Source organism: Xenopus tropicalis, chromosome 4 (genome assembly GCF_000004195.4).
Source record: "Xenopus tropicalis strain Nigerian chromosome 4, UCB_Xtro_10.0, whole genome shotgun sequence".
Lineage (NCBI taxonomy): Eukaryota > Metazoa > Chordata > Amphibia > Anura > Pipidae > Xenopus > Xenopus tropicalis.
In genome coordinates, this window is record NC_030680.2 from 62,753,032 (window position 1) to 62,773,749 (window position 20,718).

The window sequence follows — 20,718 nt, forward strand, 5'->3', positions numbered from 1 at the left end:
GGACTTCTATAACCCACTCAATATAGCCTCTGAATAGCCTGGTGACCCATTTATGAATCTCGACAAAAAGATTACATTTTTGTAATATAATATATAAAGATAGGTTATTCATGGAGAGTGCTGAATTAGTATTTACCTTTTTTTTCTTGCTATCTTTTTTCTTTTTTTCTTTTCTTTTATCCGATTTTATTTCTCTCTCTTCAGCTACTGGCATGTTATTCTCTTTCCCCCTTTGTCTTTGAGTTTCGCCATCCTGCACTGCTGCTTTTCCTTTGTCCTTCTTTTTGGCCTTCCCTTCAGGTTTTGGCTCACTTTTTAGTTTCTTTTTTTTGTCTCTTGCTTTCTCAGGTAGATTATGAAAAGAAACAAGATCTTCAACTGGCAGCGACAGCTGTGTCATAATATCAGAGGCCTTTTACTATAATGACAAAAAATTACACATTAGATATTAAAGTGGATGGATCCACTAAAAAACATACAGTACAACAGGTAGTGCAAATGACAAAATGAGCTTACAACTGCTTTTTGATCTTTAAAATTTGTCTATTTGTTTCTATTTATCTGCAATTATGTTTTAGCAAAGTTTTACTGTTAATGTCTCACTTGATTTATTAAGTACAGTTGATATTTAGATTTTAGATCATAAGCTCTACTGATCAGGACCCTCTAACTGCTGTTGTACACCTTGAAAAGGTTGGCCCTTCATAAATAAATAACAATAAATAAGGCAGATAAATACTCTAACAGTGCACACAGTATCTGGACTTGAGTTACCAATACTGGATAAGCAGCTCATTACCAAGATTTTAAGAACTTTTAATTGCAGACCCCATCAGGCACATTTGCTCTTGCCAGGAACATGCTTTTAGTAGTAGATATAAATTACTTTAATAATTGGAAAAAAAATTGTTATCTTATGCCCACTAGTTTGCGCTATTAGACCTTATGATTGCTAGATCTCGAGCGCTTAATGTAGAAAAATAATGTTTTCACTAAATTCACAAGACATCACTGCCCTGTGCTTGCAAAACCATAAGACAATGGGACCAATTAATAATAAATGCAATGGTGCACAGCCAAGTCCCATATAATGCATTGCAAATGCTCTTCCAAGCACCCATGGGTACAAAAGATTGGGTATATGGGGCATTTTGACTGCTCCCCTGCTCTGGTGAAACAGCTCCTATCCCCTTGCCTAAGTGAGCATTCCATAGAGGTGATACAACTTTCACTGTCACATATGCCAGTGTATGCAGCATGCTTCCAATAGTTCTCTATAGAAACCAGTGAAAGAGGGATAGGGGAAGTTAGACTGCCCTTGTCTTCAGCCTGAGCATACTAGTGGTCAATATCCCCTGTGTGCCATTAGCCTTAATGGAGAATGCAAGTCAAAATTTAAAAAGCATACTGCCCAATAGTCCTCCTATTGTTTAGTAAAAACGCCACACTTTTGGCTCACCTAATCAAATATTTACTCAGTCACACTTACTTCACATTTTCTAGAACAGGCAGCCATCTCTAAAAAGGTATTCTCCCTTCCTTTCCCTCCTTGCTTCATACTGCACGTGTTTCTTTTTTTTGTTATTTATTGTTTTTATTGGTGAATAAAATGAAATTAACATCAAAAAAGTTACATTGATCTTACATTATACCGTATGAAGTATAAAGAAACAAGGTACAAAACGTGCCAAAAGCACTAGAATATGAAGTAACACTGTTGTGTTGTTTCCATAGCAGGTAGGTGAACAATAAACACAGTTTCACCAGTTTTTTATTTTTTAACTATCTACAACTAAACAGATCTAACAGAAGGATAGGGTAAAGAAGTGAAAAAGAAAATGAGAAGGGCAAGAAAAGAAAAGTAGTCAAGGCGCATAAAAAAGCATATCAACAGATAGTGTATTAATTATTTAGCTGCATCCAAAGCCTTACAGCAGAGACGTTTTTCAAAGAAAATTCCTAATTGGATTTTCCCCTACGTACTTGCTGTTATTCCATAAGTCCCATTTTGCGTGGTACTTGTGCAGAAGGTGATTATTTCTAGCATTGAAGTATTCCAAGATGCTGTGATTATTGAGAATTATAGTTACCTCTTTTAGTGAAGGAGTCGTGGTCGACTTCCAGCATCTTGCTATCAATAAACGCGATGCAGCTAGGATATGAATTAGGAGCCGTTTTTTGTTCCAGGGAATATGGTCTAAATCTAGATTAAGGAGGGCCAGTCTAGGAGAGATTGGAATATCGATCCGAAATAGCTCTGAAAGGATGGGGAGTATTGTAAGCCAGAATTGCGATATCTCAGGGCAGTCCCACCATATGTGAGTGAGCGTTCCAATTTGGTTGCAATTTCTCCAACACTTGTTAGATGCGGTAGCCGGGAAAATTCCGTAAAGTCTTGCTGGGGTCATGTACCATCTGTACATTAATTTCACACTGGTTTCCAGAAGACGGATTGAGCTGATTGAGGAAAAGAGAGTGGAGAAGGCTTTATTCCAGTCAATAGGCTCTATTGCTGTATTAATTTCAGATTCCCACTTTTTCATGTAGGAACTTGTCTCTTGGGGGTTCATTTCCAGAAGCAGAGCATAATATTGCGAAATTTTAGAAGGATGCTTTAATAAGTTAAAAAGTCTTTCTTGGTCTGTTGATAAGGCTTTAAGTTTCTGTAGCGAATTGGTTTTTAAATAACTAGAGAGTTGCAAGTAGGTTAAAAATGTAGTATTTGGGACTTTGAACTTGCTCCGAAGGTATGAGAAGGGCTGGTATATGCCCTTTTGGAACAGGTCTGCAAAGGCTGTAATATTTGTTTGCATCCATGCATTTAGGTTCAGATTATCTATTAATTGTTGAAACCCTACCATAGGGAAATGTGAGTAAAGGCCGTTCTTCAGGTTGTCGTTATGGATTAAAGAGTCCCAAATTTTTAGTGAGGCTTCTGTAGTCGGTAGGTAATCTTGTTTCCCCTGCCGTAGTTTAGGGGGAATCCAGATGACAGAAGTAATTGGAGTACCTGTAGTAGGTGTAGCTGAAAATTCTTGAGATAACCATTGGGGGGGATTGATGGTGTCAAAAAATCGTTGTAGGAAATTGAGATGACAAGCCTGGTAATACTTTTTGAGGTTGGGCAATGCTAAACCACCATTCCTTTTTGAGTTTGACATAGTGCTGTATGCTATCCTGGGTTTCCGTTTTTGCCAAATAAATTTGGTTAGTAGACCTTGTAGCGATGTGAAAAATTTGGCCGGAATATGGATTGGTATAGTTCTGAATAGATTTTTAGGTAACAAGTTGCACTTAATTGCTGCCAGGCGTCCTAGCCATGAAATATCTTTATACATCCAGTCCTGGGTAAGTTTTTGGAATTTAGAAAACATAGGTGCAAAATTATCTTTATACAGGTTTTTCACAGAAAAACTAACATGAATACCCAAATATTTAATGGAAGACTGCTGCCATTCAAATTTGTATAATGACTTCAATTTCACCAAAGTATGGTTTGGTACCCATATCGGGAGAGCTTCTGTTTTAGTAGTGTTGATTTTATAGTAAGAGACAAGGGAAAATTGTTGGAGTATTTGAAATAGGGCCGGTAAGGAGTTAATAGGATCTGTCATTGTGATGATAACGTCATCTGCAAATAATGAAGTTTTACAAACATGGGTGCCAATTGTGTATCCTTGGATCAGTGGGGAATTACATATAGTTTCAGCTAAGGGTTCCATAATAAGGGCAAATATCAGTGGAGAAAGTGGGCATCCTTGTCTGGTTCCATTGGTTAAAAAAAAGGGGGCTGAGTTAAAACCGTTTGTGAGTATTTTAGCGGAGGGTTTGGTGTATAAGGCCAGGGTGCTATTTAGGAAAAAGTCAGGGAATCCAAATTTAATTAAAACCGTTTTAAGGTATGGCCAAGCTACACGGTCAAATGCTTTTTCAGCATCTAATGATAAAAGCAGGCATGGTATTTTATTAGAATTGGCGTGGAGAGCAATGTTAATTATTTTCCTTGTATTGTCCGGGGCTTGCCTGGTTGGAACAAAGCCCACCTGGTCGTTCACTAAAGGCGTCTTTAATAAAGGATTTAATCTAGTGGCTAATATTTTTGCGTAAATTTTTATATCTGAGTTTAATAGGGAAATTGGCCTATAGTTGGTTACTAAATTGGGATCTTTCCCTGGTTTCGGTATCGTAGTTATAGTGGCTTGGAATAATTCTGAGCGAGGAGAACGGTTAGTGCTTAAATTGTTAAACAATTGCGTGAGCAATGGGGAGATACTGGAAACAAGCTTTTTGTAAAAATTATTAGAAAACCCATCAGGACCGGGGGCCTTGTTATTTTTCAAAATTTTAATTGCTTGTAAAACTTCATTTGCTGAGAAGGGTTGGCTTAAGGTATCTTTATGTTGTTGCGTTAGTGTTGGTAGAGAAAGAGAGGCTAGAAAGTTTTCAATATTTGTTTGTGTCGGTTGAGCTGTATGTGGGTCCTTGCTGAGATTATAAAGAGTAGAGTAATAATTAGCAAATTCTTGTGCAATTTGTGTTGGGTTAGTTAATGTTTTGCCATCTTTAGTTTTGATAGCTTCTATTCTTGTTTTCGCTCTTGCTTCTCTAAGTTTATTGGTCAGCAGTCTTCCACATTTGTTATCATCTGAATAATATTTTTGCTTCAGTATCAATAATTGGTACGCCATTTTTTCAGCATTTATGTCATTTATTTTCCGTTTTAGCATTGTCACCTTTTGGGAATTTGCCTCCGTGGGTTTTTTCTTAAGTTGGGATAATTCTGTAGAGAGTTGAGCATTAAGATCAAATAATATTTTTTGTCTCTTTTTTTTTTGCTCGGAGGTTAGGGATATAATATGACCTCTTATAAAAGCCTTATAGGTACACCATAATAAGTCAGGACTATAATCCGATGAAGGGTTAAAGGATTTAAAGTCCTCAGTGAGTTTAGTTAAATATTCTAGATTTTTTGGGTTAGATAAAATTGAATTGTTTAGTTTCCATGAGATATTAGGAGAAGGAACTGCTGATAAATTAAGCCGCAAACCCACGGGGGCATGATCCGACCAGGTGGCAATGCCTATATACACTTTGTCCATATTTTGTAAAAGGAAAGGATCTAACAAAATCAAGTCAATACGAGAGTGAGATAAATGCACATGGGAGAAATATGTAAAATCTTTTTCAGCGGGATGAGCAGCTCTCCATGCATCGTATAGGCCATATTTTTTGATCGCTTGCTTTAGACCTTTTGCTAAATTCAGAGGCGTGCGTAATGCTTGTCCTCTAGGGATTGGGAATTTATCTAAGTAGGGGTCTGGAGCTATATTAAAGTCTCCTAAGACTATTACTTGTCTGTGATCTAAAAAAGCGTCTGGGAGTAGTTTAAGCGCTTTATTTACGAATTTAACTTGGTGTGCATTTGGTGCATATATATTGAGAATAGAATACTTATGTGTATATAGTTCAAAATTTAACAATAAAAATCTACCCTTAGGATCTTGAAATGTTTCCTTGACTGATATCGGAATCGAATTTCTTATTAGTATGGCAACACCGTTTTTTTTGACTGGAGCGTTAGCATAAAAGGCTTCAGTATAAAAAGCAGATTTAAAGATTGTGTGTGAATGGGCTTTGAAATGGGTTTCTTGCAGGCAGAGGATATCGATTTTTGAATCTCTTGCCCAATTGAGCACAGTTTTCCTTTTCTCAGGACTGTTAAGTCCTTTAGCGTTTATTGAAACTATGTGAAGTTGCATGTCTAGTTGGGACAGGAGAAATGGAATAAAATAAAAAGATATCACAATATTTCAGTAAACTAATATTACGACTTGACCTCTTAAGAAAATGCAACCGACAGAGAAAATAAAAGTAATAAAAGAAGAGGAAAGAAAAGAAAAAGAAAGACTTTAAGTAAAGCTCTAAACAGGTAAGTAACTGCCCAACTGCAGCACTAAGGGCTTGCTTGGGCGCTCTGTACAGCCAAATCAGGCTGGTGCTATAGCTGCACAATCCAGCCAGTGGGGGGAGAAATCCAAGTTAGGCCCGACCTACACCTATCCAGATAAGATAATACATCCAAGAAACCAAACATATAGGGAAGGTTGGGGACCAAGCACAAATATGTAATATATAAAACAGAAATTGCTACCTGAACCTTATTAATAAAATCACATCGTTCATGTTATCTTTAGTGAAAGAGGTTCACCCATTTTAGTTAAACAATGCGCATTATGAACTAAGGGTTTCCTCAGGTTGGAGCTGGTCGCTGCTGTTGCTTATCCTTACGAGGAGAAACTGTTGACCAGTCCAGTGACCTTTTTTTAGGTATTTTCGGTGTAGAGATATCCATTTGCAGGTCTGTTAGGCCCCAATCCGTTAAGGCTGCTATGGCTTCTTTAGGGGTTGAAAACAGATGTTGGGATCCATTCCTGAGAATAATAAGTTTCACTGGGAAGCCCCATTTGTAAACTATGCCATGGTTACGTAGTATATTTGTAGTCATTGAAAATTCTTTCCTGCGGAGCAGGGTGTGGGCTGATAAATCAGCATATATGTGTAAATTTTGGTATTGCGGGGGCAGTTGTGCTTTGGACCTGAAATGGTTAAGTAGACGGTCCTTAGTTGTGTAAAAGTGGATCCGGACAATTGTATCCCTTGGAGTGTCAATAGGGAGATTTTTTGGTTTAGGAATCCTATGGATTCGGTCAATCATAATTTCAGTGGGAACGAGATTCGGCAAAACTGTAGATAATAAAGTGTGGAAGTATGAAGGTAACTCTTCTTGAGTTATTTGTTCTGGGATACCTCTAATGCGCACATTATTCCTTCTTGCGCGATCCTCTATGTCAGCCATTTTATCTTTCATGGCTAGTAATTGCTTATTAAATGAGTTTAAACAGTCAGAATATTGGTTTTGGGTGCCACGCACCTCATCTACTGCTTGTTCCAAACTGTTTACCCTTTGGCCAATACTTTGCACATCCGTGCGTAGTAAATGGATGGCTTCATTTATATCTGCATTTAGTGAGCTTTTGAAATCAGAGAGTAGCTTTTTCATTACACTCACAGTTACTGGAGCCAGGTTTGCCGTTTCCGTATCTTCCGATTCAGAATTACTCTCCTGTGCAGTAAGCTCAGAGGATTCGGTGCCATCTTGTGTCTTAGGCGGCGTCTGTTTTGCTTTGGCCAGAAAAGGAGTCAAGTCCTGCTGGGGCGGTTTCTTGTTCCCCCTCACAGGCATCGCTGATGTGAGTATAAGAGGATCGCTCTATATTCGCCGGTTCTTTTCCTTTATAGCCGGTTTAGTAACGGTTCAGGGAGCAGAGCTACACTCACGCGTCCGGTCTCATCCGCGTCTTGGCCACGCCCCCTCCTGCACGTGTTTCATTCCCTCCCCCCCTCCCCTCTGCCAGATCCACTTCTGATTGGCTGGTGGGCATGTGTAGCTCAGAACAGGAGACAGGATCAAGTTACACACATGCTCAGAGAATAGGAAGACTGCCGCTGGCAGCCTACAGGAAGGGGAGAGAGATTTCAGTGATGTCACTGTAGTCTTCACACTGCTGTAGGCTGTCAGCACCATATCTCAGAAGCAAGCAGGGATTAAGATATGCAGTAAGTACTTAAAAAGAATGCCTTTAGACTTACTTTTAATTTATATTAACCTTTCATTGTACTTTAAGCTGTCTGCATGTTCAGAATATTAAAGTAATTGACTTCATAATGTGCAGGGTACTGAGCTTTTTTTTTTTTTACTTATATTTTTCTGTTTATTTTCTTAATGAAAATAAGAGCATGTTACCAATATTCTAGTCATAATTACCAGAAGCTATCAGTCAAATTTAAAATATATTCCTCTATTAATATCGCATTTAAAAATATACAAACTTTAAGACTGAACAATTTAATTCAACAACATCTTTCAGAAGACCTTTGTCTTATTCTATTGCAGACATGAGATAAATCTTTAAATACTATAGATCATTAAGAACTTACTTAAAAAGGCATCTTGAGGGTTACAGACATGTTTTAGGAATTCCAATCCTTATTATATCAAAGCAACTAGTAATATTAAAATAGGTTAGGGCTATCATAAACTGAGACTTCTGATAGCTACTGTGCAGAGACAATCTGACTTTTTTGAACCTCGATTACAGCGAATAGCAAGCAGTGTAAGAGGCCTTGTCCAAAATTATAACCCTAAAGTAAGCCAAGTATTGCTAACCCTGCTTCATTAATGTGAAGCACACACCAGCAATGCATGGCATTTTTGATTTTGATGGGACATGTGAATTAAATCAGTTTCTAATTCCAACCCAAAATCCAATCTAAGTGTATATATATATATATATATATATATATATATATATATATATACATACACATACATAAAACCCACATGTGTTGCTATGTTACAGAGTTTCAGTAACCACAATGGAAATCAAATGCTTATTATACATCACAAAGCTTTTTGGGATTCATCTAGGAGCAGTAATGGCTTTCACCAGTCTTTAGGTGGTAGGCAGCAGTTACATAAAGGCACACTGTACCATATTAGAACTGCAGAAATATAGTTACTTCAAGTTATTTCATGGGTAATTTAATTTCATCTAATTCTCAAGTTGTTCCTTTTCTTTTATTTACTGCATGCAGTTTATGTGCTGATTTCAATTTGAGTAAGCCTTGCACAAGTGTAGGATTATGCAGAATTCTTGTGGGCTAATACCACATGGGGCAGATCCTCAGCCTGCAGATAAGCGGAGGCTGAGAATCCACCACTTTGCTTCAAAAATCTTATTGTTGTGTCTGCATCCAGAGCATTGCAATGGCCTGGGTGCAGACACACTATATGGAATTTGGTGTGAAACTGCTTGTAAATGCAGTTTAGTGATAAATTCCACCAAGTCTGCCTACATGCTGAGCTATTGCATCAGCCCCGTGTGGCACTAGCCTTATACTTTTTAAAGCATATGCTGAGGATTGATTATAACTGTCCCTTTCTAAAAAGCATATTTATCGTTTGTAATCTTTCTTAAGATAATTCTGTGATGATCTTGTTAAACTTGATATCTTGTGTATTATTTCCCCTCATGGTTTAAGTTCTTGCCCTAGGATAGATCAAAGCCTATACATTTCTAATATATCACACAGATATGGTTTTGCCTTTGAAGGAAAGAAAGGATTATTTTATTCTCAGCACACGATTCCAATGAATGAAGATTTCCATTAGTATGGTAATAAAACTGTACAGCCCAAGAACCGCTTTATTTGGTAACCCTTATTAGGGATAATACTAGGATACAGCATATGTGTTCCAACAGAATTGTTAATTGAAATTGTTCCCTTTGTATGTTTGGGGGGTGAAAATGGTTTACAAGCTATGTTTATTTAAAAAAAAAAACATAATTAAAAGACATTAACACCATCAGAATTAACCGATATCATCAAGTTACATTAGCCTTATGTATGCCACTAACAACAGCAAACAAACAATAGAATAAAAGATATGGAGAAATAATCACAAAAATCCAGTATGAAATTTCCAATCAGTGTTACAGACTCAATAGGACAGTTATAATTTTTCTGTGTGATTATGCTTATTTTTGTTGCTGTAATATTATATGGGCCAAGATCTCCTGCATCCATAATCGTCTGCCTGGATTCGAAGCCCCCCTTGAAACCCCTCATGCCATCTTCTTCTGTTTTTTGTTCAAAAAAAAAAAAAAACTCTGGTATGACAGGAGCTAAAGCTCCAAGTTAATTTGTAATAGCTGTTCTATCAGGTCTAATCTGTATTTGATACAGATTTCTGAGAAACTCTTCAGTTGGTACAACCGGGCATAAAAGGTCTGCTACACAAACACTGCAGACCATACTGTTTATCTTTGACATTCCTTGCCCCACTGAAACTTACAATCTAAAGTACCTACTATCACAGTCATACATATATGGTTGATTTCATCAGGAGCCAGTTAACTTGCCTGTATATACAGAATATAAAGTGGGAACTTGCACAGATAGGAAGAATGTACAAACTCCTTACAGATAGTGCCCAGAATCAAACTCACAAACCCAATGCTACAAGCCAGCAACGCTAAATACTTAGCCACCTCTGTAAATTCTGCCACCCAAAGGCTATCTTTTGGTATATCCAACTGATAAACTGAATTTCACTGCAAAACTGAGTGAAAAAATTGGCTCATTCCTACTTCAGTAGTGTACAGCTATGTGACTTACAGCTGTTTGTAAACTATGACTCCCAGTATTCCATTGCATATCTTCGTATGCCTGGACATGCTGTTTTTGGTCTAAACATAAAAACAGTCACATATCCACAAATACATTGCATAAAAAATATGAAATCACATTTTTGTTTCTTGACAAATGTGATCTTATATACACGTTAAATTATGTATTTGTTTTTAATCAATTGCTCATTTATACATGTGTATGTTCGCACTCACATCCCACTAGCATAATACAGGTCTTTCAAGAAGTATTCCCAGTAGTAGATACTTGATATATGTTAATTGGTAATTAATTGTTTACGGCAGATACATGAATAAAATTCCCTGATGTTTGCCCTTGGGTGCAGAAATTAGGGTTTTTTCTATATGAAAAGATCATTATAAACCCTTATTAGACAATTACTAAATGCAGTTTTGTTTTTTTTTTAGATTGAACAAAACAAGACCAATTTAAGGTAATTGCAGTAAGAGGAGAAAAATTAATTGGATTTTCAGGAAGACATAAAACAAATTTCCCTTGGCTGCGGTGGAGACCAGAGAGACTTTAAGTGACTACACATTGTCAAGTCATTCAAGCTTTTCAAAGACACAAAATCAAACAAATAGCTGGAACATAAACTGATAAACTGCAATTCTGCATCTTGCTTGATGAGCGTTATAAGGAGTCCAGTGCATTAAAGGAGCAGTATGTCTCTCTTGTAGTTTTTTTTTTTCTTTTTACAAAATGAAATTTTTAAGGCACTTTGACTATTACAAGTCTTGAGATTTATAGAGCACTGGTTTCAGAAGCCCTATTTTTGAACAAAGGTCCACAAATAAAGATGAAGACCAATTCCAAATTGTCTCAGAATATTACTACGTTATACTAAAAGTGAATTCAAAGGTGGACAACCCCTTTAAGTGCTAAGTGCAGCCAATCAGCAATTAGTTCTGAACAGACTAAAAGCTGCAAAAAAAATAAATATGTGAAGTTTAGTGCCTACATACATTCCGCGATGAGCAATCTACATTTTTGCTATTTCAGATGAGATGTGTGCCAGATGTGTGTGAGATGAAGCAACTTGGACAAAGTCAAAAACTACGGGTTAATGTCAAACCTACTTTCCCTAAGATATATGTCACCTAGACAAGTCAGTGCCGAGATGTAACAAAGATTCTTAACAGTGGCATAACTGTAGAGGAAGCGTACCATGTGAATGCAGATGGGCTTGGGAGACAGGGGGTGCTGGGCACACAAGCAGGCAGGGGGTGGGTAGAGGGTCCGTGTAGGGTTGGCTGTGCACACCAAGCCCCTCTGAAGATATTTTTGTTGGGCGGCTGGCACCACCTAGTTACACCGCTGATTCTTAACTTTGGGTTGGGTCCCAAATATGGGTGCCTGTGCTGTTTATGGTGTACTTTCCTCTTACAATAGAAAATAGGAATAAAAATGAGGACACAAAGTAATTTTAACGTGGCAAAGCCAAGTCTCAAACTCATTTTGGATCTTCTGAGAAAAGGTTAAAAAATACTAATCTGTAATATTTAGCTTGTACTAAATTACATTAAATATAGACATATGGAAATATAACCTCATACAAACCATATCCCATTACCTGAGGGGCTTTTAAAATACTGGCTCTTTCGAAAGGAGCTATAGAATATTTGACTCTTAAATATTGCTCTTCATCGATATAATGTAATAAAGACTAATGAATAAAGAACATCAATTGTCAAAAAAACAAAAACAAAAAAAGCTCAGGAATACTCCAGGACAAATTACAAATTCAAATATATGCAATGTAACTAATGAAAGCCCTTGCAGTTTCCCCCTTAAAGGTTTATAGATAATTATTAAAGCTTAACCAACACCAGTGATCTTGAAGTCAGGTTACAACATTGCAGATACTGTGTTTTATGTCTTGACATATTCCCATATGACCTAGGCAAACCAGTTATCCAGAAAGCTCTAAATTATGGGAAGGCCGTCTCCCATAGACTGCATTTTAATCAAATAACTCATTTTTAAAAATGATTCCTTTTTCTCTAATAAAAAAACAGTACTTTATCCTAAATAAAATACAATTAATTGTTAATGAAGGCAAAACAATCCTATTGGGCTTACTTAATGTTTAAATAATTTTTTAGTAAATGTAAGATATGGACATCCAAATTACAGAAAGACCCCTTATCCAAAAAACCCTAGGTCCTGGGCATTCTGGATAACAGGTCTTTTACCTGTATAGGCATGTAACAACACCAGTAGTTCCTTTATTTGCCTAAATCTTGTAGATCATGCAATCGATTGTTTAGCTCAGGGATTCCCAACCTTTTTTTTACCTGTGAGCCACATTAAAATGGAAAAAGTGTTATGGAGCAACACAATCATGGAAAAAGTTTCTGGGGGTGCAGATAAGAGCTCTAATTGGCTATTTGGTAGCCCCTATGTGGATTGGCAGCCAACCAAAACTTGCCTCCTTACCAAAAATTCAAAAATGGGCACCTAATTTGAGGCCAATGAGGGCAACATCCTCGGGGTTGGTGAGCAACATGTTGGTTACGAACCACTGGTCGGGGATCACTGGTTTAGCAAAAGCACAGTTGCAGTAAAACAACTTACTGTGGGAAATTCTCTCTCTCTCTCTCTCTCTCTTAGGGTGTACCCATAGAATTTTCATTTTGCATTTGCTACGTGGAGCACTTTTATGCATTCCACCTCACAGAAATGCAAGTATTAACTGTACAGTGGGTCCTTAGCCATAGATGTGGGAAAAATGCTAAAAGCAACAACATTGGTTTAAAGGACAATGAAAGGTTAATATAAATTAAAAGTAAGTCTAAAGGCATTCTTTTTAAGTACTTACTGCATATCTAAATTCCCAGATCCCTGCTTGCTTCTCTGAGATATGGTGCTGGCAATTAAAATACACTGCATGACAAACACATGTAGGCATATGTCTTTACATAGGTGCAGTAACCCCTAGCCCTCTGTAAATTGGTCAAGTGGTATAATACTAAAATGGATTCTACACTGCCTGCTATCAGAATTGATCAAATAGAACCGCAGCACCAAGATTCTGTGTGTCTGATTGAAGTAGATAAAGAGGCAGCCTTTACAACAGTGAGATAATCAACTTGTGTGTGCTGTTACTGCTGGATGATTAGAGCAGTAGAGATTAAATCTTTTCTTTAACTCGCCTTCAAAAAAATAGCAAATACTTAGCTGCAGATGCAAATGATACATGAGGTCACCGTTTATTGCTTTTCTTATCTAAAGAGCTTTCCCTAATTTTTTTGGCACGGAAATTAAAAGTGTGTTATTTTTTGTTACTAATATATATTTTGTTACTAATACATATATGTATATATGTATATATGTGTATATGTGTATATATATATATATATATACATAAATAGATATATATAGCAAGACAGTGAGCCGCACACACCAGAACTGTGCTCTTCCTCAGTGGTTTTTTCCCTGAGAAAGAGCACAGTTCGTGCTCGAAACGTTGGATTTCTTTTCATAAATAAATTTGTTATTTTTTCTGCAAAGTCCCGGTGTGTGCGGCTCACTGTCTTGCTGTATTTTTTTGCTAGCACCCCGGGCATTTGAGCTTTAATAGGGTGTGCTCAGTTTATATATATATATATATATATATATATATATATATATATATATATATATATATATATATATATATATATATATATATATATATATATACACAGAGTACCGCACACATAGGGACTTTGTGAAAAACAAAAAAGATTTATTGAAAAAGATCTTTTTCAATAAATCTTTTTTATTTTTCACAAAGTCCCTATGTGTGCGGTACTCTATCTATTGAATTTTTTGACCAGCACCGAGGGCATTTGCCTCTGCTTGAAGGGTGTGCTCCTTTCTGTTTCTTATATATATATATATATATATATATATATATATTATATAACACATACATAATTCTATATAATACACACAGCACTGACTGCCAAAGTAAGGAATATGTGACCTGTAGCGGAGATTTGAACTGTTTTTAGTAGAAACAATCTACACTGCATGGAGTGCCATAATAAAAAAAAAACACATTTTCAGTTTTCTGCAAGTCACTAGTGTTGTATAATAATGTAGCTTATGCATGTAGCAAGTTAAAAACTGATTGCATGGTTTGCTTTAGGCGAATATCTGCACAATGATTTGTGCATTGTGCTGTTAACCCCAAATAATACAATGAAACCTAACTTAAGTTCCTCACAGGGCCCAGGCTTAGTAAACTAAATCTGCAGCACAGACATTTGTCATAAAAACAAATGAAACCCTATCTAGCTTACTACAAGTAACGTGTACAGCATGGCCCTTTGACTTGCAGTCTAGCAGTGAAAATTACTTGAAGTGAAGGCTTGGTGTGTGTAGACAATTAATTAGAAAAAATATAACTTTAAACTAGTCTTTCGCCTTGCTACCTGTATGCATCTTACCTGGAGCACAATATATGGCTCCCATGTGAATAACTTATAGAGACGGTTTTATTTAATGACTGAATGATTAAAGACAGAGTAACATATCAAATGAGCATACTGACCTATTTTGCAGAGAAACAAATGCTTGGGTCTCTGACTAGGGACATGTGGTGGGAGGATCCCATTTATCACCTCTCCTGATGAATCAGTGGGATTTCATTTTTAACCATTTCCTGCCAAAAATTAAACTGCCAAAAATTTTTTTGGAGATATACCTAAACAAATTTTGCAAGTTCATTTTATACAGTTCACAGAAAATCAAAGGATTACATTAGGAGACCTTAATAAAATCTACCAGTTATCTTTTTAGCTAGTTGTATTAGGCCGTTTCTAGACCTTGGGCTAAACTCCACGGGACATTTTGTAGGATGGTGTTGGATCGAAAAACGCATCCTACCTAGGACCCAAGGGGGATGTTGTTGCATGGGTAAAAATATAATTGGACTGATAGAAATATCTGATGTGTAAACTACAAGAAAGATTTGCCATCTTTCATGTAGTTTACACACGCTGTTGGAAGGAATTCTGCAATAATTTTGAAAAAATTATTTCCTTTTTCTCTGTTATAATAAAACCGTACCTTGTACTTGAGACAAACTAAAATATAATTAATTCTTATTGGAGGCAAAACTATTTTATCAGGTTTATTTAATGGTTACATTATTTTTTAGTAAACTTAAAGCATGGAGATCCAAATTACAGATAGATCCCTTATATGTAAAGCCCAGGTCTCGAGCATTCTGGATAACAGGTCTCTTACCGGTACATGAATATTGCATACACCAATAAGCCCACCAGTTTACATGATGAAGCTGTCTGGCCAGTTTAAGCATCAATTACTTTTGCATTGTTTTATCCAGAGAAACACACACTTTCTTCCTAACAACCTATTCATTGATTCAGATATGACAAAGCTGGTTACTACACATTGCTCCACAGGCACAGGCTTAAGGTAAAACAGTGATTTTGATAGAGAAAATGATCTCTGCACATTGTAACACTTGCAATGTAATTTTCATAGGCCTATTTAGTAGAATGTTGGCACGTAATGTGCTGCATCACAGAGGTACCTGGCAGCATACAATATGGACAGCCTTAGGAAGGGCTAATACACAGGATTTTATCTTAATAAAAGACAGAGATGTTTTACTTAGAAAACCTGGAAAGTTCTTAGATGGTACATTATCCATATTATTTAAGAGAACATTGATACACTGCCTTCAACATATGCTGTATATTATAGGTACATGCCACAGAACCATACTAACTCAACAGTATGTCTGTTATATATTAAGGGGACAAATGATCATGCCCCAATATTTTGTACTGTGTGACAATAATAGTTATTGCTCAGTAAAAATATAGCAGTCAAACTGTACTAAAATTACTCCCCTAGACAACTGTTTACCCCAGTATGAGTTCATAAAGGGCAGAATGCACAATGGGGTTTACGGCCACCATGTTTGGAAGTAAACATGTTTTAGTTTTTTTCTGGTTCTCTGTCTCTCAACTCAAAGCATCTGATCCTGCTTCCACTGCGCATTGTGCATGCCACTTCTTGGCATATTGATAAATGGGAAAAATACATTTAAAGGGAATGTTCACCTTTGAGTTAACTTTTAGTATGATGTAGGGAGTTATATTCTGAGACAAACTGCAATTGTTATTCATTTTTTTTTATTTGTAGTTTTTTAGTTATTTCACTTTTTATTTAGTAGATCTCCAGTTTGGTGTTTCAGCAGCTATCTGGTTGCTAGGGTCCAAATTACCTTAGCAACCAGAGAGTGGTTTGAATGAGAGACTGGTATATTAATAGGGGAGGACCGGAATAGAAAAATAAGTAATTAAAAGTAAAAATAACAATGAAACTGTAAAATAATTAGAAGAAGAAGGCAAATAATTAAAAAAATAAATAATGAAGACCAATAAAAAACCTGCTTAGAATTAGCCGTTCTATAACATACTAAAAGTAAACTTAGGGCTCTGGAACACGGGGAGATTAGTCACCCGCAACAAATCTCCCTTTTCACGGGCGACTGGTTGAAATCTTGGTGCCGCGTATGCCATCCCATCGGCGATTGACATTTTTGCTGGTGGGATAGCAATTCGGGGAGATTTGCGAGTGCCAGAGCCCTTAAAGGTCGTGTTTTTGGGTTTTTACTGCAAATTTTTTTTCATTAATGCTTTTTAAGTTTGCATTTTTTGATAAATGCCATTTGTGAAAATGAGTTTATTTGTGGTTTTAAAAAATATAAAACCATGAAAATCCAGATGTTAATAAATCCCTCCCCAAAAGTGGGGGGTCTGATGGTCACATATTAAATGCACATTCCTTATCACATAATTAAGTAAACTGATACTTTAATCAGAATATATAATTCACTATGAAACTGTAATTTAGGGAAGGGAAGTTTAACTATTTGAAGCTTGCCATTGTGACTTTTGCTAGATTCCTTGTATCACTATATAAAACAATATTGTTTCCTCTTAAGGTTAAAACAATGCATCTGCCATTTCTGGTAGACACTTCATTCAAAAGTAATTGCATGTCAAATATAGGCTTGGAAATGTGTCGCTTCTCACTAGTTTTAGCAGGCTGCAGATTTTTCCCAAAGGCTACAAAGAGAAAAGCACAACAATTTGAGTTACATATTCCTGAAATCCAACATTAGAAAGTAACAAAATTTGTTGGTCTATACCCACTATACCTAAATGTAAACAAAAATGTGATACATGCTCCTGTTTCACTTACCTTTAACCCTTTTACTGCCAGCCGTTTTGGTCAAAGCGGAACTTGTATTGCCAGACAGTTTTTGAACATTTTGCACTGTTTCACTTTAGGGGCCTTTCCTCGGGGGGACTTTTAGTTTACCCAGGAAAACAATATATCGTTTTTTTTCAGAATAACCTAAGCTTTCAAAATATGGTAGAATTTTTGTGTAATTCCAATTCTCTAACAAGATATAGGCTTCTAAATGTCTAAAAATGCAAAAAAATCAAATTTTCCATAATATAAACACACATACTAGAAACAAAAATTATTTTATGCATGAAAATACAACTGATTTGGAAAGTCCCATGTCTCCTGAATGTGCCAATACCAAATATATATAGTTTTATGGAGATTTCTCACTTGTATAGGTCAAAAACTCCCAGCAGTACACTACCAAATTTCCAAAGCACTGCTCCAGAAAGCTGCATACTTTAGATTTCAAGGCCAAAAATTCCACTAACAGAAGGTTTATCCCAGAAAATTGTACATTTTTGGAAAGAACAGATGTGGGGAATCCAGAATAGGTAGAACTGTCTGTCTACTCTAAACTATCAAGTCGCAATGCTTTCCTAAAGTTATTGGTTTTTATCAAAATTTGTGATTTTTTTTTAAAAATCGCTTCAAAGCTTCCAGTCTATAGTATTTTATCTCCTACAGGTCATAAAGTAACCAAATAAAACACCCTAAATATGAACGCCAGTGGTCCCCTGAACAGTTTGATGCCCAATATGTATAGGTTTACTTAAGTATGCCCCAATGTGAACATACCCCCATATGATCTATATTTCAGCTCCAGCAAAATCAACACATTTTCATCATTTATGTGGGATAAAGCTAGTAAAAAGTAAGCTCACCCCAGAAAGTCATATATTTTTGAAATGTACACATTCCCCCGAATCTAAAATGGGTACCCATGTCTTTCTACTCCAAAGTACCAAGCCGCACAGCTTTTCTAAAGTTAGCAATTTTGATGACATTTCCAAAAATCCCCTCAAAGCTTCCAGTTTGCAGCATCTTATCTCCCACATAGCATTAGGTACCAAGATAAATTTGAACGCCAGGGGTCCACTGAACAGTTTGATGCCCAATATGTATAGGTTTACCTAAGTATGTGGCATGTAGGGGCCCCAATGGGAAAATACCCCCATATGATCTATCATTTCAGCTCCTGCAAAATCAACACATTTACATCCTTTATGTGGGATAATGCTACAAAAAAAGTACACTCACCCCAGAAAGCCATATATTTTTGAAAAGTACACATCCCCCCGAATCTATAATGGGTAAACTTTTCTTTTTGCCCCAAAGTACCAAGCTGTAAAGCTTTCCTAAGTTTGCAGATTTATATGACATTTAGAAAATCGCATAAAAATGTTGCAATTTGCCGCATTTATCTCTAACAATTTCTTGATAAAGATCAGATAAAGGCAAATCACCCAAATAGGAACATCTATGGTCTACTGAACAGTTTGGTGCCCAATATGCATATATATACCAAGGTCTGCGGTATGTACTGAACCCAAAATGAAAATAGCGAATAAGGATTTCTCGCCTGCCAGCTCAGCTTTTGCACACAGAGCCCCCTGTCAGTGTATTATGTGCCGAAACTTCCCATAACTATACACAGACCCCACAAAACCATATATTTTTGGAAAGTACACATTCTGACAAATCCAACATGGGTAAAGAGTCCTTTCTACACCAAAGTACCAATCTGCAGAGTTTTCCTAAAGTTATTGGTTTTTATGACATTTCAGAAAATCGCGTAAAAATGTTGCAAAATTTGCAATTTCTTGCATACAAAGGCAAGTCACCCCAAATAGGAACACCAGAGGTCTACTGAACAGTTTGATGCCCAATATGCATAGATATACCAAAGTCTGCGGTAAGTACTGACCCCAAAATGAAAATAGCGCATATGGATTTCTCGCCTGCCAACTAGCTTAGGCTAATGCCGAAAAGCGCTTGCTGAAAATTACAACCTAAGCCTCCTACATGTGCCTGCACTCGAATAAATGGAATACGCTCGGGTGCAGGCACATGTAGCCGAAATACGCATAAAAACGCGAGACTTTCAAACTCTCGCGTTTTTATGCGTATTTCCGCTACATGTGCCTGCACCCAAGCGTATTCCATTCATTTGGGTGCAGGCACATGTAGGGCAGAATTTTTGGCAGGTGTTTTTCTGCTTGCCGAAAATATCAGCCCTATGCCTCATCTGACATCAGCCTTAAGGTGAAACCTGAGTGTTCACGAGTGTGAGTCACTGTGGATGTGTGAAAGTCACAGTGAGAAACCCCGTAAAGGTTCCAGAGTGTGTAAGTAACCTTGGAAGTTGAGAGACCTGAAGAAGGAACATAACCCTGAACTGTTTATGAACTGTCTTATGTTAATGTTGGGAAGAATTGGCCCTAAATAAACCTGTGTTTTGCCTGAAGAAGTGGTGTCTCTGTCTCTATGCTCCAGATCCTCTGCAGGCCTGCCTACCATTGCTAATTCCCCCAAAATTATGTGTACAGGCAGTCAGCGTGTCACAATAGATATATATTTTTTTTTATCCACCAATACAGAGCCTTGTGTGCCCATTTTCTAGGTATAAAAATAAATAAACTCTACCTGAGGTACAGGGTTTATGTGATTCATTTATTTGTCTCTAATTTTTTCTTTCCAGACAAACAAACCCTATGCCCCTTTTTCATTATGACAGAGCTAAGATGATATCAAAAATATTGATATTGCATGGCTGATTAGAAATGAGTTCAGCTTCTTTCCAAGAAAGAAGTACATTCTACAGCATGCACCATATATCATATTTAGTAATCATATTAGTCTGTGTGAGTAATTAAAAGAAGGCTAATGCAAAATATTGATATATGGCAGCATTAATGTTCCTGCAGCATTTTTTTATATGCCCTTTAGTTAAAGAAGTAAATATGACCAATGTATTTCACATATGCCATGTTTTAACATGATGTTCCAGCTACCATAGGGGCCCTTACACATGGCCACGTACATGTGTATTCACACACAATGGATTTCTTTTTGCATCCCACTGCAAAGGTAAGCAGGTGTTAATTAACCACAGTAGGGTCAGTGCTGAGTGGAACTCTCTGAAATTCTGAAAGTCAAATGCCGCTTGTTGGTCTTTAGCCTAGGGTCCTGCCTATAAAATAACAATTCTGTTACAGCCAGAGA

General features: G+C 36.8%; 1 protein-coding gene across 4 annotated transcripts in view; it reads right to left on the minus strand.

Moving 5' to 3' along the window:
- Positions 1 to 14,878, minus strand: part of top1.2 (DNA topoisomerase I, gene 2) — a 76,731-nt gene extending 61,853 nt beyond the window's left edge. For 3 of the 4 annotated variants that reach the window (XM_018092953.2, XM_031899929.1, XM_018092952.2), the window contains exons 1-2: positions 14,813 to 14,878; positions 137 to 418 (exon numbers count right to left, since the gene is read on the minus strand). In XM_018092953.2, coding sequence (XP_017948442.2) covers positions 137 to 400 — 264 coding nt within the window. In that variant the 5' untranslated portion in view covers positions 401 to 418; positions 14,813 to 14,878. 4 annotated transcript variants of the gene reach the window in all.
- Between the last annotated feature and the right edge of the window lie 5,840 nt (positions 14,879 to 20,718).